The sequence below is a fragment of the Littorina saxatilis genome, linkage group LG13, assembly GCF_037325665.1.
Source record: "Littorina saxatilis isolate snail1 linkage group LG13, US_GU_Lsax_2.0, whole genome shotgun sequence".
Classification (NCBI taxonomy): Eukaryota; Metazoa; Mollusca; class Gastropoda; order Littorinimorpha; family Littorinidae; genus Littorina; species Littorina saxatilis.
The window spans coordinates 11,950,583-11,977,758 of NC_090257.1; the positions used below are offsets into that span (position 1 = coordinate 11,950,583).

Sequence of the window (27,176 nt, forward strand, 5' to 3'; positions counted from 1 at the left end):
TGCACGAGTGGAAATTTTACGTGTATGACAGCAGTTCATCAATAACTATCATCTTTTAAACAAGCAAACAATAGAGCGACATATTAATAATCTATGCAAAGTGTTCCTGTCAGTTTTCCCTGCAATTTAAGGGGGGGAGGTAGTTGAAGATGATGATGATGATGATGATGATGATGATGATGATGATGATGATGATGATGATGATGATCCCCCGCGGGTTAGGGGGAAGAATTTACCCGATGCTCCCCAGCATGTCGTAAGAGGCGACTAACGCATTCTGTACCCTTTTTAAGTGTTTCTTGTATAGAATATAGTCAATTTTTGTAAAGATTTTAGTCAAGCAGTATGTAAGAAATGTTAAGTCCTTTGTACTGGAAACTTGCATTCTCCCAGTAAGGTAATATATTGTACTACGTTGCAAGCCCCTTTTTGTGAACAAGAAACAATTGACAAGTGGCTCAATCCCATCTTCCCCTTTTCCCCGTCGCGATATAATGCTTCGTGGTTGAAAACGACGTTAAACACCAAATAAAGAAAGAAAGATGATGATGAATGATGATGATGATGATGATGATGATGATGATGATGATGGATGATGATGATGATGATGATGATGATGATGATGATGATGATGATGATGATAATGATGATGTTGATGATGTCTATGATGATGAGGAGGAGGAGGAGGATATGGAGGAGGAAGAAGAATATGACAATAATGGCGATGTTTGTAATTGTTAGTAGTAGTAGTAGCAGTAGTAGTAGTAATATGTTAATTTGCTTTTCAGTTTCTTTTTTGGTTTGAGTCCTACGCTGTTTGTGACGAAGCTTGACACAGTGCGAGACATTCTATCCAAACACTTCCACGCGTTCGTAAACAGATCTGTGAGTAGCTGCATTAAAAGCTATTAGCAAGAATCGAACACTTTGGATGGCTGTATTATTTTTTTTATATCTATATATTTTATATATATTTTTTTTTAATTTAAAAAAAATAAAAAAAATGGGGGGGGGGGGGGTGTGAAAATTGGTGCGCTTTTGGTGGATGGATGGATGGGTGGATGGATGGATTGGTGGATTGGTGGATGGATGGATTTTATTTATCAATTTATTTTAATGAAAAAATATGTTTTTATTCATGAAGAAATTGATTTAATGAAATATTTATTATCAATTCATCAATTTCACAGATCGATTCATCTTTTGTTTCGTTTATTCATAATGAATGTATGTATTCTTTGCCTACTGAAATTGTCTATTGATTTGTTCATAGTAATAATTCATTCTTTTGCAGGGAGTGGCGGCGCTAGAGCACAGACCCTGGGACAGTACTTTACTCTTCTTGACCGATGACCATTGGAGGCATGTCCGCACGCAGCTCTCTCCCACTTTCAGTACCGGTAAACTGAAACAGGTGAGACATAGAAGGGTTGTGTGGTGTGGTGTTGTGTTGTGTTGTGTGTTGTGGTGTTGTGTGTTATTGTGTTGTGGTGTGTGATGGTGTGTTGTATTGTGTTGTGTTGTGTGGTGTTATTGTGTTGTGTTGTGTTGTGTTGTGTTGTGTTGTGTTGTGTGGTGTGGTGTGGTGTGGTGTGGTGTTGTGTTGTGTTGTGTGTTATTGTGTTGTGTTGTGTGATGGTGTGTTGTATTGTGTTGTGTTGTGTGGTGTGGTGTTGTGTTGCGTGCTATATTGTGTTGTGTTGTGTGATGTTGTGTGGTGTGGCGTGGTGTGGTGTTGTGTTGTGTGTTATTGTGTTGTGTTGTTTGGTGTGGTGTTTTGTGGTGTGGTGTGGCGTGGTGTGGTGTGGTGTTGTGTTGTGTGTTATTGTTGTGTTGTGTTGTGTGATGTGTTGTGTGGCGTGTTGTGGTGTGGCGTGGTGTGGCGTGGTGTGGTGTGGTGTGGTGTTGTGTGTTATTGTGTTGTGTTGTATGATGTTGTGTTGTGTGGTGTGGTGTTGTGTTGTGTGTTGTGGTGTTGTGTGTTATTGTGTTGTGGTGTGTGATGGTGTGTTGTATTGTGTTGTGTGATGTGGTGTTGTGTTGTGTGCTATATTGTGTTGTGTGGTGTTGTGTGTTATTGTGTTGTGTTGTGTGTTATTGTGTTGTGTTGTGTTGTGTTGTGTTGTGTGTTATTGTGTTGTGTTGTGTGGTGTTGTGTTGTGTGGTGTTTTGTGGTGTGGCGTGGTGTGGTGTTGTGTTGTGTGTTATTTTTGTGTTGTGTTATGTTGTGTCGTTGTGTTGTGTTGTGGTGTGCTGTGGTGTGTCGTGGTGTGTTGTGTTGTGTTGTGTTGTTTGGTGTGGTGTTGTGTTGTGTGTTATTGTTGTGTTGTGTTGTGTTGTGCCGTTGTGTTGTGTTGTGGTGTGTTGTGGTGTGTTGTGGTGTGTTGTGTTGTGTTGTGTTTGTTGTTGTGTGGTGTGGTGTGGTGTGGTGTTTTGTGTTGTGTTGTGTTGTGTTGGGTTGTGTTGTTTTGTTTTGTGTTGTGCCGAAACATGACCCAATGTTAAATAAAATAAAAACATGCTACCTTTTCTCTTCAGTTTTGTTTCTGAGATAACACTGATATTGTCTTTGTTGAACTTGCTCTTTCATCACATAATATCGCGAATCCTTGTGTCTGTGCAGGTGGTGTCGACCATTGATCACGTGACGAAGAAGCTGGAGAATAATGTTCAAGAGCTTGCCGCCAAGGGCGAAACCGTGGAATTAAAAAAGTACGTATTGGTATAAGCCATTTCACGCACACCTATTTTTGTCATTACTGTATTGTCCCATGGTAGGAAAGATTCGGCTTGCTTCGTCCCAGCTGAAATCTAGCAGCAACAAGAGTCGTACTACCCATGTGTGCACGTGTTTATGCATCATCAGCCACCTGCACTGCTGGCAAGTCCAATTGTGCTCCACCGACTAAGCTACCGGGGCCTTTTATCCATTGAAACCCCATCATAATTTGATGTTTTTATTATTTTCATTGTAAACACAAAGAAATCAAAACCCGAAAAGCAAGCACAAATCTGTTTCTTTCTTTTCTCTTATTGAAAAAGAATAACCCGAATTTCCTACCACTCCCACCCCACCTCCAATCACTAATCCGTATAGATAAAATGATGCATGTACCTTGAACTGTTTTCAATTTCTATTCAAGATTATGCGGCTGTTTTGCCATGGACGTCATAGCAGGAGCAGCTTTTGGTGTACAGGTCGATTCCTTGGTGAATCCTGATGACGTCTTTAACCAAAGAGCCCTGGACCTAATAAACAAGAACCAGTGGGTCTTTCTCTGTGGTGAGTCAATGTCCTTATACAGTCAAACCTGTTTATAACGACCACAAAAGGAACCGACAAAAAGTACACGTTATATAAGGCGTTCGCTTGGAAGAGGTAAATTATACAGAAAACAACTTGTCAGAGATCTTTTGGAGTACTCGTTGTGGGCAGGTGGTCGTTATCAAGAGGTTTGCCAGAACGTTATCTTCCACATAAGAAACAAGAACTTGTGAACCTTTGGCTATGGTAAGTTCCAGTACACACACAAGAGCGTGTGAATCACCTGTCTTGGTAATTGAAGTTACAACATTGTTGTTGCTTGGCCTATTTCCTTTCCTAGATTATAACATACACAGGAACGTGTGAATCTTTAGTCTTGATAAGTGACAACCTGAACAAAATCTTCTAAATCTGTAGCTTTATAAGCAATAACCAGCCACATGAACTAACACTTCTGAATCTCTAATTTTATAAACAATAACCAGGAGATAACCCAAAACATTTCTATGAAAAACTTTCCAATTAGACCCTGATGTTTCCCTTAAAGAAGAACGCTTCCGAAGTTCCACACTTTTCTTTTTAATCTTTCTTTTTTCCAGTGACCTTCCCGGTTGTGTTAAAGTTCTTGAAACTGATCGGCATCACCGTTCCACAGGCATCGGCGACGCAATTCTTCGTCTCTTTCCTTAAAGCTGCATTGCAAGAAAGACGCCAGGACAACACACAACATGTAAGATAAAAGATAGAATACCGAAGGCGCCGTTTTGGAAAGTTTCTGACGATTTGGACCTTAACAATTCCAAGGAACATTCGCTGTACTGTACTTCAGACACACCTGCAATTATTTGCTCAAAACTGCTCCGAAACTATGCCAAATAATTGAATGAAGTTTATCAGCGAACGGTTTGCATCGCCCAGCTCTCCTGTCAGGAGTCAGGACTTCTGGTCGTCATCATTATTTATTTAGTTTCATAGATACAGGGCTCCCCACAGACGGTCCTCCTAGAGGGTCCATGGACCCCCACTGCAGAATGTTAGAGGGTCCCAAAGGTCCAATAGCCGAACAGTCCCGTTGTACTCATAAAACATTGCGGTCACGCTTAGTTTACTGTGAAGTGTCTTTATCATTGACATATTCTAGGAGGTAATCACACACACACGCTCACACGCACACTTTTGCATCGGTTCCAACCTCTCTTCCCGGATTTCCTTCGCGTGAAATTGACATCGGGTGCTTGCAAAATCTGAAAGCTGTACCTCAAGTACGTAATAGCTGACGATTGCAGTCTGAAAATAGTATCTACAGTACGCACAATAAAGGGAATTAAGTGCGTCCCGGGACCCTCTCTTTGAAATTTGAGTGCGTACCGTGACCCCCTCCACACATTTCTAGTACGTCTTTTTGGCTTCTAGTGCGTATAGGACGCAGCGACGCGCACTATGGGGAGCCCTGATAGATACCCATAATTATGTCAAAGCAGAGCAAGACCGTTGGATTGAGGAAGTCAAATGTACAGTCAGCTTACACATGCAAATTCCGTGCCATACAGCGCTAAAAACGCTTCGCACAACAGAAGCAACACAATGTCGGTTGGAGAATATCACGGTCTGCAATGACTACCAAACACAGCATTCAGATTTGAAAAATAAATCGCTTGAACACTAATTCTAAGACCTTTCTCGTGTGTATTGTCATTTATTCAACGCCAAAAACGAACTCTGTAGCTCTCGGCTCAATTTCAAATCTGTATCTCCAGGAATAGCGCATGAAATAGTCAGGGTCGAAAGGTAGGACGAAAATGATGACACGCTCAAAGAACGTCACAATGCGAATTACAGTCTGGGATGCCCACTAAAAACACAGCCGTTTTCATTTTGAGTAACTCGGCGCTCAAACGTTTATTTTAAGGTTTTCCTGGTGTGTGGTCACATAGATACAACCCCCAACCTGAACTGTATAGCTCTTGGGCCGATTTGAGACAGTTTTCTTGTTAGATATTATCCTTTAAAATGTCTATGCTAACTGATGTCAGCGTGCACTTAAGGTGAAGGTTAACTAAGCTGTTACGTACAGCAGTAACGAAACAATTGTACAGCGTAGTTTACCTTGTGTTACCGCGTCTGCTTGTGACGTAATGTGATATGAATGGAGCGAAAGAGAGGGAGAGGGAGGGAGAGTGAGGAAGGCAATGACAATGACAATGACAATGACAAATCTTTATTTTTCGAGGGTGACAAGAATAAGCATAGATATGTTTTTTTGCATCTGGCCCTCGCCCTAAAGAGGGACTAAACTATTTTACTATAACTATGACTAGGGGAGAAGAAAACAAAACAAAAAACAAAAAAACATTAATGGTAGAACATATAAGTTTATGTACATGAAGCGCATTATGTAGAAGCATTGTAGATCATAAGGTAGTGATCAAAAGTGGGTGTAAAGCAATGAAGATAAACGGAAAGTAACCCAACAATACATTAGCTCGGCAAAACAATGTATTACAGAGCCAAATCTTTGTGATTTTGTCACAATAAACCATAATTCCGATAATGAACAACTGTATACAAAGAGAACATACCAATCAAGTTTATTTGTTCATAGAGTTCATTAGATGGAGAGAATATTTGGTTCTAAAAGAATCCGTATTGGTGGATTGCCGCAGGGCGTCCGGAAGAGCGTTCCAGAGGCTGCTTCCTGAATAAACAAGACTTGATTTAAATAGGTCTATCCTAGGAAGAGGAGTGTTTAGTTTTATAAAGTGGTGCGAATTCTTCAAAGAGAACTTTTATGCAACATTATTCCTTTGTTATAATTCATTCTTGACTTTAGAGGTAGGACCCCTATGTTGATATAGTCTGAGTCGGTTAGAGTAGTCTGTTTGAGTAATACTACTTTTAGCGCTCTTTTGTGTAATCTGCTGAGTAGCTTTAGGAAATTATCACTTGCTGAGTCCCATAGAGTGGATGCGTAATCAATAAGAGACTGAATATGAGCAGTGAAAAATAACTTCCTGGCTTGACAATTAAGGAAGTGTTTAATTCTAGATAAGAGGTACACTTTCTTTGACACTAATTTACTAAGTTGTTCAATGTGAGTTGACCAAGACAGGTTGATATCGATGTGGACACCTAGAACTTTGTGATGGTCGACTTTTTCCACTATATTGCCGTCAATCATTAAATCGGGACCAGTTGAGGTAAAATTCTGTCGTTTTTGTCTAGTTGTAATTATCATATATTTGGTTTTCTTTGGGTTAAGAGACATGTAATTTAGGTCAGTCCATTCTGAAGAGAGAGAGAGAGAGAGAGAGAGAGAGAGAGAGAGAGAGAGAGAGAGAGAGAGAGAGAGAGAGAGAGAGAGAGAGAGGGAGAGAGAGAGATTTGTTTTGATGATTGGACTATTTGCGCCTCGATATTCTATTTATGAACTTACGTTTTATGTTGTTTATTGTAATCCACACAAGAGTTTCTCCTCGTTGAGATAATAAGGTGTTCTATGTCTATGTCTACCTTCGCTGCAAAGGAAAACAAGTCGTGTAAAACGGTACCAATTACCATAATGTCAATGTGTCAGTCTAAACATCTTCTTCGTCATCTTCTTCTTCGTCTATGGGCTTAGACTCCCACGTTTACTCATGCTTTTAGCACGAGTGGATTTTTACGTGTATGACCGTTTTTACCCCGTCATTCAGGCAGCATACATCGATTTTGGGGGAGGCATGCCGGATATTTTTGTGTTTCTATAACCCACCGAACTCTGACATGGATTACAGGATATTTTCCGTGCGCACTTGGTCTTGTGCTTGCGTGTACACAAGTCTGAAGTCTGAATGTTTTAATGAGTAGGCCTTGGGCCCTTTTCATGGAGATGAGCACATCTCAAGCACCAGCATACAACTGCACATAGTGAACAAAAACAAGAACATCCTACTAGTATCGCCCTGTTTCGTTCACGGATTATGGATTACGAATGGAAAGCGCCTTCATGACAAATGTAGAAAAACGTAGCAAGAGCGGCTTACTAGTGTTTGAAAACAGCATGGTTAATTTAAACAATGATGGGATTCTGGTGTATTTTCGTGGAATATAATATTCTCATAACTCAGGATATTTAGGGCATACTAAAACAAAGTGGACTTCATCTTCAACACTGCCACAACAAAATGGACAAGATAAATCAGCGGAGGTTATATTTAAATTAAAGCGAAATCGATGCACTTTCAGAGGAGATACTCCCAATCTAAGTCTAATCAGAATATTTCTAGCTTTAATATGTTTCAAATCACTTAAATAGTTGGATAATGTTAGGGTTGATTTGAAGGTTCTGTACAGAGAGAAACGTTCACTTCCTTGTACATTTTCAAGCCAGGTTTGTTGTAGGATGAAATAAGTGTTTCTTTAAATGCTGTTAGGAACGCCCTCTCATCGCCAACACCTTGGTTTTCCCATACTTCATCAAAACCGTACATGTACAGAGTGTAATAGATCGAGGAGGCCCATGTTTTCTTATTTTGTTCATGGAGATATTTCAGCATTTTATACGCCTTGCTCGGAAGGCGATGATGTGGCATCCTCAATATACGTAGCCAAAAACGAATGCATTTAACAAAGCTGTTTATAAACAAGGGGTACCTTCCCGTTTCTCCATAGACCATAGCATTTGGTGTTCTCATACTCGTATTCAAAAAACGTTTAAGTGCGAATAAATGAACTCTCTCTATAGGTGTATGGTCTGCTTCAACCCCCCAAACTTCGGCACCATATGCCAGCATCGGTTGAATCTGTGCGTCGAAAAGCTTGAAAAAAATAGCTGGAGATCTGTCACCCAGTTGCCATAAACACACGAAGGGGGTTAAGTCACTAGCAGGTCTGCACATAAGTTGATCTCCACTCTTAACCCACCAGGCGGCAGGATTCGAACTCACGACCTCCCGATTAGGAGGCCGACGTCTTACCACCTCGGTCTAAACATCAAAACTGAATTAAAAAGTCTTCTTCGAGATCGTATCTTTGCTAACTAATGGTAAAGAGGAAGAACAAAAACAAAAATAAAATTGTAATCTCTTGTTCTTCCAATTTCAGAAATACAAAGATTTTCTGCAGTTATTGATTGAGGCTGAAAAGGAGGGTGCAGAGGGTCCTGTGGACAAGGAAATTGACCACTCGAGTCAGTTGAACACCTCTTCGCAGTGGAAACAGAAAGGTGTGTGTGTGGGGGGGGGGGGGGGGGAGGAGGGGCGGTGTTTCCGCTGTGAAACAATCTGCGAAATCTGCAGAATCTTCTAAAATGCTGACCACTCACTCCTTTTTCTAACTCTGTCTCTGTCTCTCTCTTTCTCTCTCTGTCTCTCTCTTTACCTCCGTCTGACTTTCGGTCAATTTGTCTGTCTGTCTGTCTGTATATCTGTCTGCCTCTTTTTCTATATCTCACTCTCCCTTCTCACACACTCACAACACACACATACGTACACAAACACACACACACACACCAAACACACAAATCACACACACACACACACACACACACACACACACTCACACACACACCACACACACACACACCACACACACACACACACATTCACAAAAACACACACACACTAACACGAACACACACACACACACACGTACACAAACACACACAGAAACACACAAACACACACACACGTACACACACACACATACACACACACATACACATACACACACATACACACACACACACCATCACCACCACCACCACATCCGCCCCCAACCCACCCACACACACACACACACACCCATAGCTGCATCTCATTTATCTTCGTCCAGGTCTGTCCGAGGACGAGATACTGGGCAATGCTCTGTCTTTCCTGTTTGGGGGATACGACACGGTGTCCACGGTCATGGCTTACACTCTCTTCAGTTTGGCTGGAAACCCAGAATGTCTGCGGAAAGCTCAAGAAGAGGTTGACAGAGTACTCGGAGAGGTGAGTACTTTTGCTATGTTTCTGCACTATAAGGATTTGAATTTTAACGTTCGATACATTGTCATTTCCATCCGCCATAGATATGTCCATGCTTATGTCCAGGTGATCACATATATATATATGTCTTCTTTTTGACCCGTTCCAAACAAACAAAAACAAAACTGAATAAAAGCTTTCTTTCAATCATAACTCCGTCGATTCATTTTGAATTTAGCTCCAGGAATAAACATCAACATATCTACATTCACACTAAATTTAGGGCGCATCGGTTTAGAATGGATTGAGCTACGAGCGAAGGAAAAAGCAGGCTTGGGCGCTGATGTTCATGTAACTGCGGTATTCGCGTAGCCATTGGGTATATATTTTGCTTACAGGTGTGCCATAACAAAGGCATAAATTATGTTAAGACACAATTTCAGGCAAATCGAAAGATGAACACAGGAGCTAGGAGCGGTCAGAAGTGTGGCAGACAGAGCCTTTCAATAATATGAATGTGCCATGATGCATGGCTCGTTGATTTTGTTTGTCCTACCAATGACAAATAGTTACGTCATTTTCAGAACGGCCAGCTGACGTACGAGAAAACCAACGAGCTGACGTACCTTGACATGTGCTTGAGCGAAGCCATGAGAATGTACCCACCTGGTTTTTTGTAAGTGAATTATCATTGACTGTTTTTTCAGGGTAGCAATAGACCCCGATGTTTTGACGAGAATAAGTATAAGGTGCAGCCGATGAGTAGAAGGTACTGGTATCAATTAGGATATATACATGACACATGACACATGTGCTTGTTCCGTTACGGTGTCAGTTTTGAACGGCTTCCCGTGCCAGGGTTGTTCTTAGTGAAACATTTTGTTTCCACTACTTTAGTTTCATAAGTGCTATGAAGCTTTGTGTCATATGTATATATCTATAAATGTATGTTTAGGTGAGAGTTTTTTTAAGGATAGTCTTTATAGTATTGTTGGGCGGGGATGTAGCTCAGTCGGTAGCGCGCTGGATTTGTATCCAGTTGGCCGCTGTCAGCGTGAGTTCGTCCCCACGTTCGGCGAGAGATTTATTTCTCAGAGTCAACTTTGTGTGCAGACTCTCCTCGGTGTCCGAACACCCCCGTGTGTACACGCAAGCACAAGACCAAGTGCGCACGAAAAAGATCCTGTAATCCATGTCAGAGTTCGGTGGGTTATAGAAACACGAAAATACCCAGCATGCTTCCTCCGAAAACGGCGTATGGCTGCCTTAATGGCGGGGTAAAAAACGGTCATACACGTACAATTCCACTCGTGCAAAAAACACGAGTGTACGTGGGAGTTTCAGCCCACGAACGCAGAAGAAGAAGAAGAAATAGTATTGTTGGCCACAAACTATATTTAGTGTGTGTGTGTGTGTGTGTGTGTGTGTGTGTGTGTGTGTGTGTGTGTGTGTGTGTGTGTGTGTGTGTGTGCGCACGCTGTTGCTATTGTACATCGCCGTGAGCTTTTGGCGAGAAGGGGCGATTAATAAGTGTCCATTATTATTTTATTTTTATTTTTTTTATAAAACGTATAAGCAGTCTTTTCACGGAGTAAACTGTAATCATTATTGCTGAAAGACGCTATTCGATTGTGTGTAAAAACAATCGTCGAGGTGAGTACGGTGATTTGTGTTTCGATTTCTATGTTGGCTTATGATGTCATTAGTTCATGATCGGGTACTTCCGCCTCGCTCACTTCGGCTTTTTACATTTAGTCCAGTTTACCGCAATACGCTATTGCGCTATACTGGCTTGTCAATGTCACTTCGTGTTGCACGGGAAAAGTGAGCGATTCCCTTGCCGCGGGGATTGACGAAGCTGTTATTCCTTGGTGAGAAAATGCAATGCGTTCAGTTTCATTCTGTGAGTTCGACAGATTAACTAAATGTTGTAGTTTCGCCTTTCGCGACTTGTTCAGTCTTACGCACACCTACCAACATTTTGGAAACCGGCAGCCATGATAGATCAGGAGGGCCAAGAACAGACATCTTGGTTTATCCATTCGATGTCGTATCTCATTCAAAGGGGGATGTCACGAACTGAAAACTCTGCCTGAACAATCCCTCGCAATACGGTCAATGCGCATGCGCTAACATGGGGAGATTCATCGGGTCGTGAACAACCTAACCTTAACCCTAACCCTAATGCTAACCCTAATCCTAACCCTAATCCTAACCCTAACCCTAACGCATGGTACCGGTTCGTTCGGTCAAAGGGTCGCATTGTTTAAGTCCAAGATTGGCGCATGCGCATTGACCGCATTGAGAGGAATTGTTCAGTTTTCTGCAGTTATTGGTTGAGGCTGAAAAGTTCGTGACATCCCCCTTTGAATGAGATGGATTGTTTTTTTGTTTTTTTGTTGTTGTTTTTTTGCTTAACGCCCAGCCGACCACGAAGGGCCATAACAGGGCGGTGCTGCTTTGACATATAACGTGCGCCACACACAAGACAGAAGTCGCAGCACAGGCTTCATGTCTCACCCAGTCACATTATTCTGACACCGGACCAATTAACCAGTCCTAGCACTAACCCCATAATGCCAGACGCCAGGCGGAGCAGCCACTAGATTGCCAATTTTAAAGCCTTAGGTATGACCCGGCCGGGGTTCGAACCCACGACCTCCCGATCACGGGGCGGACGCCTTACCACTAGGCCAACCGTGCCGGTAGATGGATTGTTCAGCAGAGTTTTCAGTTCGTGACACCGGCTCCGCTGTAATGAAGATTCCTTCTGTCATGTCAGGCTTGTGCGTAAGTGTACCGAGGACGTTGAGGTTGCTGGTGGGTACCACGTGACCAAAGGGATGGACATTATGATCCCCGTGGTCAACATTCACATGGACCCTGACCACTGGCCGGAGCCTGAGAAGTTTGACCCAGAGAGGTAAGTGTGTTGGATGGCAGTGTCTGTCAGAGAGGTAAGTGTGTTGGATGGCAGTGTCTGTCAGAGAGGTAAGTGTGTTGGATGGCAGTGTCTGTCAGAGAGGTAAGTGTGTTGGATGGCAGTGTCTGTCAGAGAGGTAAGTGTGTTGGATGGCAGTGTCTGTCAGAGAGGTAAGTGTGTTGGATGGCAGTGTCTGTCAGAGAGGTAAGTGTGTTGGATGGCAGTGTCTGTCAGAGAGGTAAGTGTGTTGGATGGCAGTGTCTGTCAGAGAGGTAAGTGTGTTGGATGGCAGTGTCTGTCAGAGAGGTAAGTGTGTTGGATGGCAGTGTCTGTCAGAGAGGTAAGTGTGTTGGATGGCAGTGTCTGTCAGAGAGGTAAGTGTGTTGGATGGCAGTGTCTGTCAGAGAGGTAAGTGTGTTGGATGGCAGTGTCTGTCAGAGAGGTAAGTGTGTTGGATGGCAGTGTCTGTCAGAGAGGTAAGTGTGTTGGATGGCAGTGTCTGTCAGAGAGGTAAGTGTGTTGGATGGCAGTGTCTGTCAGAGAGGTAAGTGTGTTGGATGGCAGTGTCTGTCAGAGAGGTAAGTGTGTTGGATGGCAGTGTCTGTCAGAGAGGTAAGTGTGTTGGATGGCAGTGTCTGTCAGAGAGGTAAGTGTGTTGGATGGCAGTGTCTGTCAGAGAGGTAAGTGTGTTGGATGGCAGTGTCTGTCAGAGAGGTAAGTGTGTTGGATGGCAGTGTCTGTCAGAGAGGTAAGTGTGTTGGATGGCAGTGTCTGTCAGAGAGGTAAGTGTGTTGGATGGCAGTGTCTGTCAGAGAGGTAAGTGTGTTGGATGGCAGTGTCTGTCAGAGAGGTAAGTGTGTTGGATGGCAGTGTCTGTCAGAGAGGTAAGTGTGTTGGATGGCAGTGTCTGTCAGAGAGGTAAGTGTGTTGGATGGCAGTGTCTGTCAGAGAGGTAAGTGTGTTGGATGGCAGTGTCTGTCAGAGAGGTAAGTGTGTTGGATGGCAGTGTCTGTCAGAGAGGTAAGTGTGTTGGATGGCAGTGTCTGTCAGAGAGGTAAGTGTGTTGGATGGCAGTGTCTGTCAGAGAGGTAAGTGTGTTGGATGGCAGTGTCTGTCAGAGAGGTAAGTGTGTTGGATGGCAGTGTCTGTCAGAGAGGTAAGTGTGTTGGATGGCAGTGTCTGTCAGAGAGGTAAGTGTGTTGGATGGCAGTGTCTGTCAGAGAGGTAAGTGTGTTGGATGGCAGTGTCTGTCAGAGAGGTAAGTGTGTTGGATGGCAGTGTCTGTCAGAGAGGTAAGTGTGTTGGATGGCAGTGTCTGTCAGAGAGGTAAGTGTGTTGGATGGCAGTGTCTGTCAGAGAGGTAAGTGTGTTGGATGGCAGTGTCTGTCAGAGAGGTAAGTGTGTTGGATGGCAGTGTCTGTCAGAGAGGTAAGTGTGTTGGATGGCAGTGTCTGTCAGAGAGGTAAGTGTGTTGGATGGCAGTGTCTGTCAGAGAGGTAAGTGTGTTGGATGGCAGTGTCTGTCAGAGAGGTAAGTGTGTTGGATGGCAGTGTCTGTCAGAGAGGTAAGTGTGTTGGATGGCAGTGTCTGTCAGAGAGGTAAGTGTGTTGGATGGCAGTGTCTGTCAGAGAGGTAAGTGTGTTGGATGGCAGTGTCTGTCAGAGAGGTAAGTGTGTTGGATGGCAGTGTCTGTCAGAGAGGTAAGTGTGTTGGATGGCAGTGTCTGTCAGAGAGGTAAGTGTGTTGGATGGCAGTGTCTGTCAGAGAGGTAAGTGTGTTGGATGGCAGTGTCTGTCAGAGAGGTAAGTGTGTTGGATGGCAGTGTCTGTCAGAGAGGTAAGTGTGTTGGATGGCAGTGTCTGTCAGAGAGGTAAGTGTGTTGGATGGCAGTGTCTGTCAGAGAGGTAAGTGTGTTGGATGGCAGTGTCTGTCAGAGAGGTAAGTGTGTTGGATGGCAGTGTCTGTCAGAGAGGTAAGTGTGTTGGATGGCAGTGTCTGTCAGAGAGGTAAGTGTGTTGGATGGCAGTGTCTGTCAGAGAGGTAAGTGTGTTGGATGGCAGTGTCTGTCAGAGAGGTAAGTGTGTTGGATGGCAGTGTCTGTCAGAGAGGTAAGTGTGTTGGATGGCAGTGTCTGTCAGAGAGGTAAGTGTGTTGGATGGCAGTGTCTGTCAGAGAGGTAAGTGTGTTGGATGGCAGTGTCTGTCAGAGAGGTAAGTGTGTTGGATGGCAGTGTCTGTCAGAGAGGTAAGTGTGTTGGAAGGCAGTGTCTGTCAGAGAGGTAAGTGTGTTGGATGGCAGTGTCTGTCAGAGAGGTAAGTGTGTTGGATGGCAGTGTCTGTCAGAGAGGTAAGTGTGTTGGATGGCAGTGTCTGTCAGAGAGGTACGTGTGTTGGATGGCAGTGTCTGTCAGAGAGGTAAGTGTGTTGGATGGCAGTGTCTGTCAGAGAGGTAAGTGTGTTGGATGGCAGTGTCTGTCAGAGAGGTAAGTGTGTTGGATGGCAGTGTCTGTCAGAGATGTACGTGTGTTGGATGGCAGTGTCTGTCAGAGAGGTAAGTGTGTTGGATGGCAGTGTCTGTCAGAGAGGTAAGTGTGTTGGATGGCAGTGTCTGTCAGAGAGGTAAGTGTGTTGGATGGCAGTGTCTGTCAGAGAGGTAAGTGTGTTGGATGGCAGTGTCTGTCAGAGAGGTAAGTGTGTTGGATGGCAGTGTCTGTCAGAGAGGTAAGTGTGTTGGATGGCAGTGTCTGTCAGAGAGGTAAGTGTGTTGGATGGCAGTGTCTGTCAGAGAGGTAAGTGTGTTGGATGGCAGTGTCTGTCAGAGAGGTAAGTGTGTTGGATGGCAGTGTCTGTCAGAGAGGTAAGTGTGTTGGATGGCAGTGTCTGTCAGAGAGGTAAGTGTGTTGGATGGCAGTGTCTGTCAGAGAGGTAAGTGTGTTGGATGGCAGTGTCTGTCAGAGAGGTAAGTGTGTTGGATGGCAGTGTCTGTCAGAGAGGTAAGTGTGTTGGATGGCAGTGTCTGTCAGAGAGGTAAGTGTGTTGGATGGCAGTGTCTGTCAGAGAGGTAAGTGTGTTGGATGGCAGTGTCTGTCAGAGAGGTAAGTGTGTTGGATGGCAGTGTCTGTCAGAGAGGTAAGTGTGTTGGATGGCAGTGTCTGTCAGAGAGGTAAGTGTGTTGGATGGCAGTGTCTGTCAGAGAGGTAAGTGTGTTGGATGGCAGTGTCTGTCAGAGAGGTAAGTGTGTTGGATGGCAGTGTCTGTCAGAGAGGTAAGTGTGTTGGATGGCAGTGTCTGTCAGAGAGGTAAGTGTGTTGGATGGCAGTGTCTGTCAGAGAGGTAAGTGTGTTGGATGGCAGTGTCTGTCAGAGAGGTAAGTGTGTTGGATGGCAGTGTCTGTCAGAGAGGTAAGTGTGTTGGATGGCAGTGTCTGTCAGAGAGGTAAGTGTGTTGGATGGCAGTGTCTGTCAGAGAGGTAAGTGTGTTGGATGGCAGTGTCTGTCAGAGAGGTAAGTGTGTTGGATGGCAGTGTCTGTCAGAGAGGTAAGTGTGTTGGATGGCAGTGTCTGTCAGAGAGGTAAGTGTGTTGGATGGCAGTGTCTGTCAGAGAGGTAAGTGTGTTGGATGGCAGTGTCTGTCAGAGAGGTAAGTGTGTTGGATGGCAGTGTCTGTCAGAGAGGTAAGTGTGTTGGATGGCAGTGTCTGTCAGAGAGGTAAGTGTGTTGGATGGCAGTGTCTGTCAGAGAGGTAAGTGTGTTGGATGGCAGTGTCTGTCAGAGAGGTAAGTGTGTTGGATGGCAGTGTCTGTCAGAGAGGTAAGTGTGTTGGATGGCAGTGTCTGTCAGAGAGGTAAGTGTGTTGGATGGCAGTGTCTGTCAGAGAGGTAAGTGTGTTGGATGGCAGTGTCTGTCAGAGAGGTAAGTGTGTTGGATGGCAGTGTCTGTCAGAGAGGTAAGTGTGTTGGATGGCAGTGTCTGTCAGAGAGGTAAGTGTGTTGGATGGCAGTGTCTGTCAGAGAGGTAAGTGTGTTGGATGGCAGTGTCTGTCAGAGAGGTAAGTGTGTTGGATGGCAGTGTCTGTTCGAGAGGTAAGTGTGTTGGATGGCAGTGTCTGTCAGAGAGGTAAGTGTGTTGGATGGCAGTGTCTGTCAGAGAGGTAAGTGTGTTGGATGGCAGTGTCTGTCAGAGAGGTAAGTGTGTTGGATGGCAGTGTCTGTCAGAGAGGTAAGTGTGTTGGATGGCAGTGTCTGTCAGAGAGGTAAGTGTGTTGGATGGCAGTGTCTGTCAGAGAGGTAAGTGTGTTGGATGGCAGTGTCTGTCAGAGAGGTAAGTGTGTTGGATGGCAGTGTCTGTCAGAGAGGTAAGTGTGTTGGATGGCAGTGTCTGTCAGAGAGGTAAGTGTGTTGGATGGCAGTGTCTGTCAGAGAGGTAAGTGTGTTGGATGGCAGTGTCTGTCAGAGAGGTAAGTGTGTTGGATGGCAGTGTCTGTCAGAGAGGTAAGTGTGTTGGATGGCAGTGTCTGTCAGAGAGGTAAGTGTGTTGGATGGCAGTGTCTGTCAGAGAGGTAAGTGTGTTGGATGGCAGTGTCTGTCAGAGAGGTAAGTGTGTTGGATGGCAGTGTCTGTCAGAGAGGTACGTGTGTTGGATGGCAGTGTCTGTCAGAGAGGTAAGTGTGTTGGATGGCAGTGTCTGTCAGAGAGGTAAGTGTGTTGGATGGCAGTGTCTGTCAGAGAGGTAAGTGTGTTGGATGGCAGTGTCTGTCAGAGAGGTAAGTGTGTTGGATGGCAGTGTCTGTCAGAGAGGTAAGTGTGTTGGATGGCAGTGTCTGTCAGAGAGGTAAGTGTGTTGGATGGCAGTGTCTGTCAGAGAGGTAAGTGTGTTGGATGGCAGTGTCTGTCAGAGAGGTAAGTGTGTTGGATGGCAGTGTCTGTCAGAGAGGTAAGTGTGTTGGATGGCAGTGTCTGTCAGAGAGGTAAGTGTGTTGGATGGCAGTGTCTGTCAGAGAGGTAAGTGTGTTGGATGGCAGTGTCTGTCAGAGAGGTACGTGTGTTGGATGGCAGTGTCTGTCAGAGAGGTAAGTGTGTTGGATGGCAGTGTCTGTCAGAGAGGTAAGTGTGTTGGATGGCAGTGTCTGTCAGAGAGGTAAGTGTGTTGGATGGCAGTGTCTGTCAGAGAGGTAAGTGTGTTGGATGGCAGTGTCTGTCAGAGAGGTAAGTGTGTTGGATGGCAGTGTCTGTCAGAGAGGTAAGTGTGTTGGATGGCAGTGTCTGTTAGAGAGGTAAGTGTGTTGGATGGCAGTGTCTGTCAGAGAGGTAAGTGTGTTGGATGGCAGTGTCTGTCAGAGAGGTAAGTGTGTTGGATGGCAGTGTCTGTCAGAGAGGTAAGTGTGTTGGATGGCAGTGTCTGTCAGAGAGGTAAGTGTGTTGGATGGCAGTGTCTGTCAGAGAGGTAAGTGTGTTGGATGGCAGTGTCTGTCAGAGAGGTAAGTGTGTTGGATGGCAGTGTCTGTCAGAGAGGTAAGTGTGTTGGATGGCAGTGTCTGTCAGAGAGGTAAGTGTGTTGGATGGCAGTGTCTGTCAGAGAGGTAAGTGTGTTGGATGGCAGTGTCTGTCAGAGAGGTAAGTGTGTTGGATGGCAGTGTCTGTCAGAGAGGTAAGTGTGTTGGATGGCAGTGTCTGTCAGAGAGGTAAGTGTGTTGGATGGCAGTGTCTGTCAGAGAGGTACGTGTGTTGGATGGCAGTGTCTGTTAGAGAGGTAAGTGTGTTGGATGGCAGTGTCTGTCAGAGAGGTAAGTGTGTTGGATGGCAGTGTCTGTCAGAGAGGTAAGTGTGTTGGATGGCAGTGTCTGTCAGAGAGGTAAGTGTGTTGGATGGCAGTGTCTGTCAGAGAGGTAAGTGTGTTGGATGGCAGTGTCTGTCAGAGAGGTAAGTGTGTTGGATGGCAGTGTCTGTCAGAGAGGTAAGTGTGTTGGATGGCAGTGTCTGTCAGAGAGGTAAGTGTGTTGGATGGCAGTGTCTGTCAGAGAGGTAAGTGTGTTGGATGGCAGTGTCTGTCAGAGAGGTAAGTGTGTTGGATGGCAGTGTCTGTCAGAGAGGTAAGTGTGTTGGATGGCAGTGTCTGTCAGAGAGGTAAGTGTGTTGGATGGCAGTGTCTGTCAGAGAGGTAAGTGTGTTGGATGGCAGTGTCTGTCAGAGAGGTAAGTGTGTTGGATGGCAGTGTCTGTCAGAGAGGTAAGTGTGTTGGATGGCAGTGTCTGTCAGAGAGGTAGTGTGTTGGATGGCAGTGTCTGTCAGAGAGGTAAGTGTGTTGGATGGCAGTGTCTGTCAGAGAGGTAAGTGTGTTGGATGGCAGTGTCTGTCAGAGAGGTAAGTGTGTTGGATGGCAGTGTCTGTCAGAGAGGTAAGTGTGTTGGATGGCAGTGTCTGTCAGAGAGGTAAGTGTGTTGGATGGCAGTGTCTGTCAGAGAGGTAAGTGTGTTGGATGGCAGTGTCTGTCAGAGAGGTAAGTGTGTTGGATGGCAGTGTCTGTCAGAGAGGTAAGTGTGTTGGATGGCAGTGTCTGTCAGAGAGGTAAGTGTGTTGGATGGCAGTGTCTGTCAGAGAGGTAAGTGTGTTGGATGGCAGTGTCTGTCAGAGAGGTAAGTGTGTTGGATGGCAGTGTCTGTCAGAGAGGTAAGTGTGTTGGATGGCAGTGTCTGTCAGAGAGGTAAGTGTGTTGGATGGCAGTGTCTGTCAGAGAGGTAAGTGTGTTGGATGGCAGTGTCTGTCAGAGAGGTAAGTGTGTTGGATGGCAGTGTCTGTCAGAGAGGTAAGTGTGTTGGATGGCAGTGTCTGTCAGAGAGGTACGTGTGTTGGATGGCAGTGTCTGTCAGAGAGGTAAGTGTGTTGGATGGCAGTGTCTGTCAGAGAGGTAAGTGTGTTGGATGGCAGTGTCTGTCAGAGAGGTAAGTGTGTTGGATGGCAGTGTCTGTCAGAGAGGTAAGTGTGTTGGATGGCAGTGTCTGTCAGAGAGGTAAGTGTGTTGGATGGCAGTGTCTGTCAGAGAGGTAAGTGTGTTGGATGGCAGTGTCTGTCAGAGAGGTAAGTGTGTTGGATGGCAGTGTCTGTCAGAGAGGTAAGTGTGTTGGATGGCAGTGTCTGTCAGAGAGGTAAGTGTGTTGGATGGCAGTGTCTGTCAGAGAGGTACGTGTGTTGGATGGCAGTGTCTGTCAGAGAGGTAAGTGTGTTGGATGGCAGTGTCTGTCAGAGAGGTAAGTGTGTTGGATGGCAGTGTCTGTCAGAGAGGTAAGTGTGTTGGATGGCAGTGTCTGTCAGAGAGGTAAGTGTGTTGGATGGCAGTGTCTGTCAGAGAGGTAAGTGTGTTGGATGGCAGTGTCTGTCAGAGAGGTAAGTGTGTTGGATGGCAGTGTCTGTCAGAGAGGTAAGTGTGTTGGATGGCAGTGTCTGTCAGAGAGGTAAGTGTGTTGGATGGCAGTGTCTGTCAGAGAGGTAAGTGTGTTGGATGGCAGTGTCTGTCAGAGAGGTAAGTGTGTTGGATGGCAGTGTCTGTCAGAGAGGTAAGTGTGTTGGATGGCAGTGTCTGTCAGAGAGGTAAGTGTGTTGGATGGCAGTGTCTGTCAGAGAGGTAAGTGTGTTGGATGGCAGTGTCTGTCAGAGAGGTAAGTGTGTTGGATGGCAGTGTCTGTCAGAGAGGTAAGTGTGTTGGATGGCAGTGTCTGTCAGAGAGGTAAGTGTGTTGGATGGCAGTGTCTGTCAGAGAGGTAAGTGTGTTGGATGGCAGTGTCTGTCAGAGAGGTAAGTGTGTTGGATGGCAGTGTCTGTCAGAGAGGTAAGTGTGTTGGATGGCAGTGTCTGTCAGAGAGGTAAGTGTGTTGGATGGCAGTGTCTGTCAGAGAGGTAAGTGTGTTGGATGGCAGTGTCTGTCAGAGAGGTAAGTGTGTTGGATGGCAGTGTCTGTCAGAGAGGTAAGTGTGTTGGATGGCAGTGTCTGTCAGAGAGGTAAGTGTGTTGGATGGCAGTGTCTGTCAGAGAGGTAAGTGTGTTGGATGGCAGTGTCTGTCAGAGAGGTAAGTGTGTTGGATGGCAGTGTCTGTCAGAGAGGTAAGTGTGTTGGATGGCAGTGTCTGTCAGAGAGGTAAGTGTGTTGGATGGCAGTGTCTGTCAGAGAGGTAAGTGTGTTGGATGGCAGTGTCTGTCAGAGAGGTAAGTGTGTTGGATGGCAGTGTCTGTCAGAGAGGTAAGTGTGTTGGATGGCAGTGTCTGTCAGAGAGGTAAGTGTGTTGGATGGCAGTGTCTGTCAGAGAGGTAAGTGTGTTGGATGGCAGTGTCTGTCAGAGAGGTAAGTGTGTTGGATGGCAGTGTCTGTCAGAGAGGTAAGTGTGTTGGATGGCAGTGTCTGTCAGAGAGGTAAGTGTGTTGGATGGCAGTGTCTGTCAGAGAGGTAAGTGTGTTGGATGGCAGTGTCTGTCAGAGAGGTAAGTGTGTTGGATGGCAGTGTCTGTCAGAGAGGTAAGTGTGTTGGATGGCAGTGTCTGTCAGAGAGGTAAGTGTGTTGGATGGCAGTGTCTGTCAGAGAGGTAAGTGTGTTGGATGGCAGTGTCTGTCAGAGAGGTAAGTGTGTTGGATGGCAGTGTCTGTCAGAGAGGTAAGTGTGTTGGATGGCAGTGTCTGTCAGAGAGGTAAGTGTGTTGGATGGCAGTGTCTGTCAGAGAGGTAAGTGTGTTGGATGGCAGTGTCTGTCAGAGAGGTAAGTGTGTTGGATGGCAGTGTCTGTCAGAGAGGTAAGTGTGTTGGATGGCAGTGTCTGTCAGAGAGGTAAGTGTGTTGGATGGCAGTGTCTGTCAGAGAGGTAAGTGTGTTGGATGGCAGTGTCTGTCAGAGAGGTAAGTGTGTTGGATGGCAGTGTCTGTCAGAGAGGTAAGTGTGTTGGATGGCAGTGTCTGTCAGAGAGGTAAGTGTGTTGGATGGCAGTGTCTGTCAGAGAGGTAAGTGTGTTGGATGGCAGTGTCTGTCAGAGAGGTAACACGGACAAGGTTTTTAACTTTTTTAAGAGATCAACATTGTTGACAAGATTTAAAGTACAAAATGTGAAAGTGATGACGTACATGTTAGAATCTTCTTTTTACAGGGACAGACTTTATGGTATATCTGTTTTAAAAGCTTGGAGTTTAACATTAGAACTGAAAAGACATTTGAGCTTTAGCAACACCCGCCATTTCACGGACTGCAGAATACAGAGAGAAACAAAACCAGACACTGACCTCGGGTCATGAAGTGGTAAAAGCCGCTGCGGCGAGTAGAACAATGCGATTATTGTTAGGATCCTCCACGAGTCAGTTGTAACGTACACATTACATAGTAGACCGTGTCGTATAAATATCTTGTTACTGTATATTATCTTTTTTGCTGCAGGTAGGAACCTATTTACTCAACTTGCAAGCTGCAAGCCAAATTTGAGCCCAATCGATCCGTAAACACCAGAGATTTAGTGCGGACACTGAGAAGGACAAACAAACAAATAGACAAACTGACAGAGTGAAACTCTATTACCCCCTCCCCTCCCCCCCTTATTTAAAGGCATGTGTATGTAACAATTACAACAGCAAAACCTGACTACAACAACGTGGACGATTGCAGATTTACTCCAGAAGAGCGTGCGAAACGCCATCCCTTCGCCTACCTACCGTTTGGCCAAGGTCCACGAAACTGCATCGGCATGCGGCTGGCACAACTGGAGATTCGCATGGCCATCGCTTCTCTGCTGCGGCGCTACTCCCCTGTCCTGTGCGACAAGTCTATGGTATGTTGGAATGAACGAAACTTTTATTTGCTTGATAATCTATACGTTTTTATAAGCCTACATTTGATGTTTATTTTATGTTTTTTGTTTGTTTGTTTTTGCGGGAGAGAAGAATTCGCTTAAAATGGTAGTAACGGTCGAGGACGAGGAGGGGAAGAGGGGGGGGGGGGGAGGGGAGGGGGGAGGGTTGTGATGTGGATTGGCTTCGTCGACACCAATGTCCTTTGCGCAAAGTATGTGGTGTGTTGGGACAGATGGGAAAGCGCCACAGGCATATGACACTGCGGTTGGGGATGGGGTGGGCTTTCAGCTCTTACGAATACGAATACGAATACTTTATTATCTCATACAGAGAAATTTCAGTGTGGTGCACATTAAAAGACAAAACAAATAATAAGACAACAGATAAAAATACCATACGAAGCATACTACACTCGCGCACGCATATGTACACTAACAGGAATAGTAACATGATTCCAAATAGGTAAATTGCCGTCAGCTTTAGCTAAAAGTTTACCGCTAAAAACTATCATTATCACAGGACTAGATATGTCATTGAACAATATTTATCACAGGACTAGTCATTCGAGGGTTATCACACTCAGCATAAGGGTGCACATCAAAGAATATAAAAAATATTCATCACAGAAATCAGTGCATATGTTCACCGGCACACATACTAGTTTTAATTAACTTAGGTATTTAAAAAGCCAATTGACTTTGGAATAAAACTGTTCTTAGTTCTGAGCGTGCGGAATCTGGGAGTGCGGAGGCGACGTCCTGAGGGCAGGACCTCAAAGTGGTGAGCGAGCACATGACTACTATCCTGGATGATGCAGCGGGCCTTTCGCACCACACGTCGTTCATACAGCACAGTCAGTCCTTCCTGTCTCACCCCCACAATCTTACCACATGTGTTCACCACCCGCCCAAGCACATTCTTACTCTTCACACACAGACCTCCATACCAGCAGATGAAAGAGAAAGTGAGAATGGATTCAATGAATGAAGTATAGAATGTTTGGAGGATGCGGCTGTTGATGTTCAGACTTCTGAGCTTTTGTAAGCAGTAGATTCTTGACTGACACTTCTTGTGGATAGCTTTAGTGTTTGAGGAGAAATTTAGTTTGTTGTCAATGACTGTACCGAGATATTTGTATTCAGTCACTCGCTCAACTTTCACACCATCTATGTATAAATCTGAAACTGTAGCTGGGTTTTTGCGAAAGTCAATAACTAGCTCTTTTGTTTTTGTCACATTTAGGGCTAAATAGTTATCTTTACACCAGGAGCTGAAATTTTGAACTTCAGAAAAATTAACAGAATCGGAGTCAGACAGGTCTTCAAGGGCAGAATCGTCAGAATATTTCACAAGAGGGGTCGTAACAGTGCCTTGACAATCGTTAGTGTATAATGTGAACAGAACTGGAGACAATACTGTGCCCTGAGGGGCTCCAGTAGAAGTACTAACTATGGATGAAAGTGCGCTATGGAAACGGACGGACTGGGTTCTGTTCACTAGAAACTGTGTGATCCAAAGGACGAGTCTGGGAGTGACGTTGTAAGAAAGCAGTTTTTGAACAAGCAGGTGAGGTTGTATTGCCAGGTAACAGTACTGTTCTGATACAAGGGCAAGATCTATCGCATTCCTGCCTCCCCTCCCCACACACACACACACACAACCCAATCCGCCCCCCGCACACACACATACACGCACGCGCGCACACACACAGAGGCACACGGACACACAAACACACAGACACACACATATACACACACACACACACACACACAAACACACACACGCGCACACACACACACTCTCTCACACACACACACACACACACACACACACACACAAACACACACACACACACACGCACACACACACACAAATAAACACACACACAAACAAACACACACACACTCACACATACACACACACACACACACACACACAAACACACGCACACACACACACACACACACACACACAAACATACCCCCCCTCACACACACACACACACACACATACACACACAGTGGAATAAAAGAATTGTTGACCATAGTACGTCTATTGATGGTCATGTTCCAGTATCCTCCTCGTCTTCTGATCCTGTCAAGGGTGGATGCCATTGACGGCTTGTGGGTTAAATTCCAACTGCGAGAATAAAGACAACACGTATACGAACGCAGATCTATGCTTCTCGATGCTGTGGAATTTTGTTGTGCAAAAACGTTACAGAATAATGCTCCTTATAATTATTAGTAAAAGGACTGCATACATGAATACATTTTTAGCCATAAAGTTTATACACGGGTGTGTCCAAAGGATAGTGATACAGATGCTGACCACAGAGAAGCTGTGAAGTTCGCAGTGCAGTGCATAATGTTGACAGAATATTGCTCTTCAGTTCAGGATACAGACCGCATACATGATTTAACTTCTGCTATAAACCGTATGCGGGCATACACATGTGTCCAAAATATACTGATGCATATGCGGACAAGAGAGATGCTGTAATGTGTTTTGCAACAGAGAACTATGACAGAATAGTGCTCCTCAAGTCGGGATAAGGATTGCATGCATGAGTACACTTCAGCTGTAATTTGTGTACGGGCATATACTCATGTGTCCAAACGAAACCGATACAGATGTGGACTACAGCCATATGCAGCTGACCCTAATGAATTCCTTTACGTTAACGAAAGGATCGTTTTCATTTAAATACATATATATGCATTGTGCTTGTTTATAATTATGCTGTATTTCCTATTTTGCATGATCGAATTTAATTATATTTAGTCAAGTTTTGACTAAATATTTTAACATCGAGGGGGAATCGAAACGAGGGTCGTGGTGTATGTGCGTGTGTCTGTCTGTCTGTCTGTGTGTGTGTGTGTGTGTAGAGCGATTCAGACTAAACTACTGGACCGATCTTTATGAAATTTGACATGAGAGTTCCTGGGTATGAAATCCCCGAACGTTTTTTTCATTTTTTTGATAAATGTCTTTGATGACGTCATATCCGGCTTTTCGTGAAAGTTGAGGCGGCACTGTCACGCCCTCATTTTTCAACCAAATTGTATGAAATTTTGGTCAAGTAATTTTCGACGAAGCCCGGACTTCGGTATTGCATTTCAGCTTGGTGGCTTAAAAATTAATTAATGACTTTGGTCATTAAAAATCTGAAAATTGTAAAAAAAAATAAAAATTTATAAAACGATCCAAATTTACGTTTATCTTATTCTCCATCATTTGCTGATTCCAAAAACATATAAATATGTTATATTCGGATTACAAACAAGCTCTGAAAATTAAATATATAAAAATTATTATCAAATTTTTTTTTTCGAAATCAATTTAAAAACACTTTCATCTTATTCCTTGTCGGTTCCTGATTCCAAAAATATATAGATATGATATGTTTGGATTAAAAACACGCTCAGAAAGTTAAAACGAAGAGAGGTACAGAAAAGCGTGCTATCCTTCTCAGCGCAACGAATACCCCGCTCTTCTTGTCAATTCCACGGACACTGCCTTTGACACGGGCGGTGGAGTGATGATGCTACGAGTATACGGTCTTGCTGCGTTGCGTTGCGTTCAGTTTCATTCTGTGAGTTCGACAGCTACTTGACTAAATATTGTATTTTCGCCTTACGCGACTTGTTTTGTATCTTATTGTGCATGCCGATGTGGCATGCATTCACCTATTTTTTTGTTTAGCCCTTTTACGGTGTAAAGCAAGTAAACCGTGTTTTTACTATGGCACCTTGTTGTGATCTGTTTTTTGGAGCGTTTTTTAACTATCTTTACGTGTGAGACTCACGTGCTCCTTGTTGTGACCTGGTTTTGGTGTGAGCGCTGCAAAACTGCGTCCTAACCTTTAGAATACGTGTGACTCACGTGTTTTTAGTTTTTAATGTCAGCTAGTTCCTTGTTCTTCTTTTTGTAAAATAGACCGTTCCAAATTATGAGCATGCACGAAGTGCGTGATCAGTCACTGATTGGTTGTAAATAGTAGTCTCACCCAACCCTGTTTTAGGAATGTTGTTGGTTGGTCAATCTGGTGACCTTTTACCTTTAAGATGAACTATTCCATGTTAGGTTTTTGTTTTCTATAAATATTACTGTTTGACTTCTTCTCTTCAGTCGATCTGAGGGTTTTTATGGAAGAGTTTGGATGTTTTATGTAACGTATCAAAGTTAGCAAGTGAGCTGATGGAGTTCTTCTTGTAATGTCTTAAAGTCAACGTGAACAGTTTGGATATTGTCAACGTGATCGTGTTTTGGATACAGTTTTATTGAAAGTTGTGAATTGTTTTGTGCCCTTCGTTGAGAGGCTACAGTTTTGGTACTCTGGTCAACCCACACAGCGCATTAGGTAATTTTGTTGTTACTTGTTTGTGTTGTATTTCGGTCGCCATTTTGTAATGACTTTGTGAGTTGTTTATGTATAACGTGAGTTGGAAGTCTGACATGTTGTAGTGTTTCTTTATTGTGTGTTCAACTATTCTAGTTTTGTGAAACGTACAGCAATGATTTGTAGACGCTAGAAAGTCGCTAATGTTTATAATGATAACTTGTGTTTTCTGTGATTAACGAAGTTCGAAGTGAAACGTTTTCTCTGACTTACGTTAAAGGAATTTAGGTAAAAGAGCTTGCGATCTGTGGTGATCGTTTGTAAACGAGCTTATTTCTAATAACGCTATTGGGGGAAATTGGATGAGGAAATATCTTGTTTGTGACTTTGATTAACGCAGGAACGTTGTCGTTTAGAGACTTTTTAGTATGACATTTTGCTATTGTATTCCTGGCCTGATGAGTCAACGTTTTGTATTTTCCTTAAAGTAGCCATTTTGGATTTAAACGTATTTATGCTAAGTTTCTCGAGTATCCTTAGTGTTTATTGTATTGTTTAACGTAAGGAACGTAATCCTTTCTTACTGTTAAAGGATTAACCAACGAGTGTTTGGTATTGTAACTTTCTTGTCTGTTTGTCTTCGCCTGTTTTGTGATTGTTTATTTTTCCCGTTTTTGTTTCTCGTGTCTTGTTTATGCATTTTTGATACCTTTGCCATGTCTAATAATGTGTTTTCTTTTCTCTTTTTCTTTCTGTTTAGTTTTTTTACCGCAATACAATACGCAATACATATTACTGAATATAGCAATCTACAATAATGTACCATAATATGCATTGCTGATACCTAGTAATCAGATGTAGAGTAATAAACCAGTATTTTTGCGCGTTA

At 44.2% G+C, this 27,176-nt stretch overlaps 1 protein-coding gene across 1 annotated transcript; it reads left to right on the forward strand.

Annotated features, from left to right (window-relative positions):
* The first annotated feature begins 251 nt into the window (after window positions 1-251).
* On the forward strand, window positions 252-27,176 carry LOC138946177 (cytochrome P450 3A11-like). Its single transcript, XM_070317689.1, has 12 exons — window positions 252-256; window positions 789-885; window positions 1,295-1,414; window positions 2,624-2,712; window positions 3,144-3,304; window positions 3,865-3,995; window positions 8,348-8,468; window positions 9,077-9,234; window positions 9,795-9,886; window positions 11,993-12,133; window positions 21,761-21,923; window positions 24,019-27,176. The coding sequence occupies exons 1-12, from the start codon at window positions 252-254 to the stop codon at window positions 24,094-24,096; spliced, it is 1,356 nt and encodes a 451-aa protein (XP_070173790.1). The 3' UTR covers window positions 24,097-27,176.

What these genes read in the sequence shown, in the direction of transcription:
- LOC138946177 (XM_070317689.1), top strand. An exon ending in GTACCGGTAAACTGAAACAG is followed by an intron (nt 1,415 to 2,623) that starts GTGAGACATAGA and finishes GTGTCTGTGCAG; the next exon opens with GTGGTGTCGACCATTGATCA. An exon ending in TTCGCAGTGGAAACAGAAAG is followed by an intron (nt 8,469 to 9,076) that starts GTGTGTGTGTGG and finishes ATCTTCGTCCAG; the next exon opens with GTCTGTCCGAGGACGAGATA.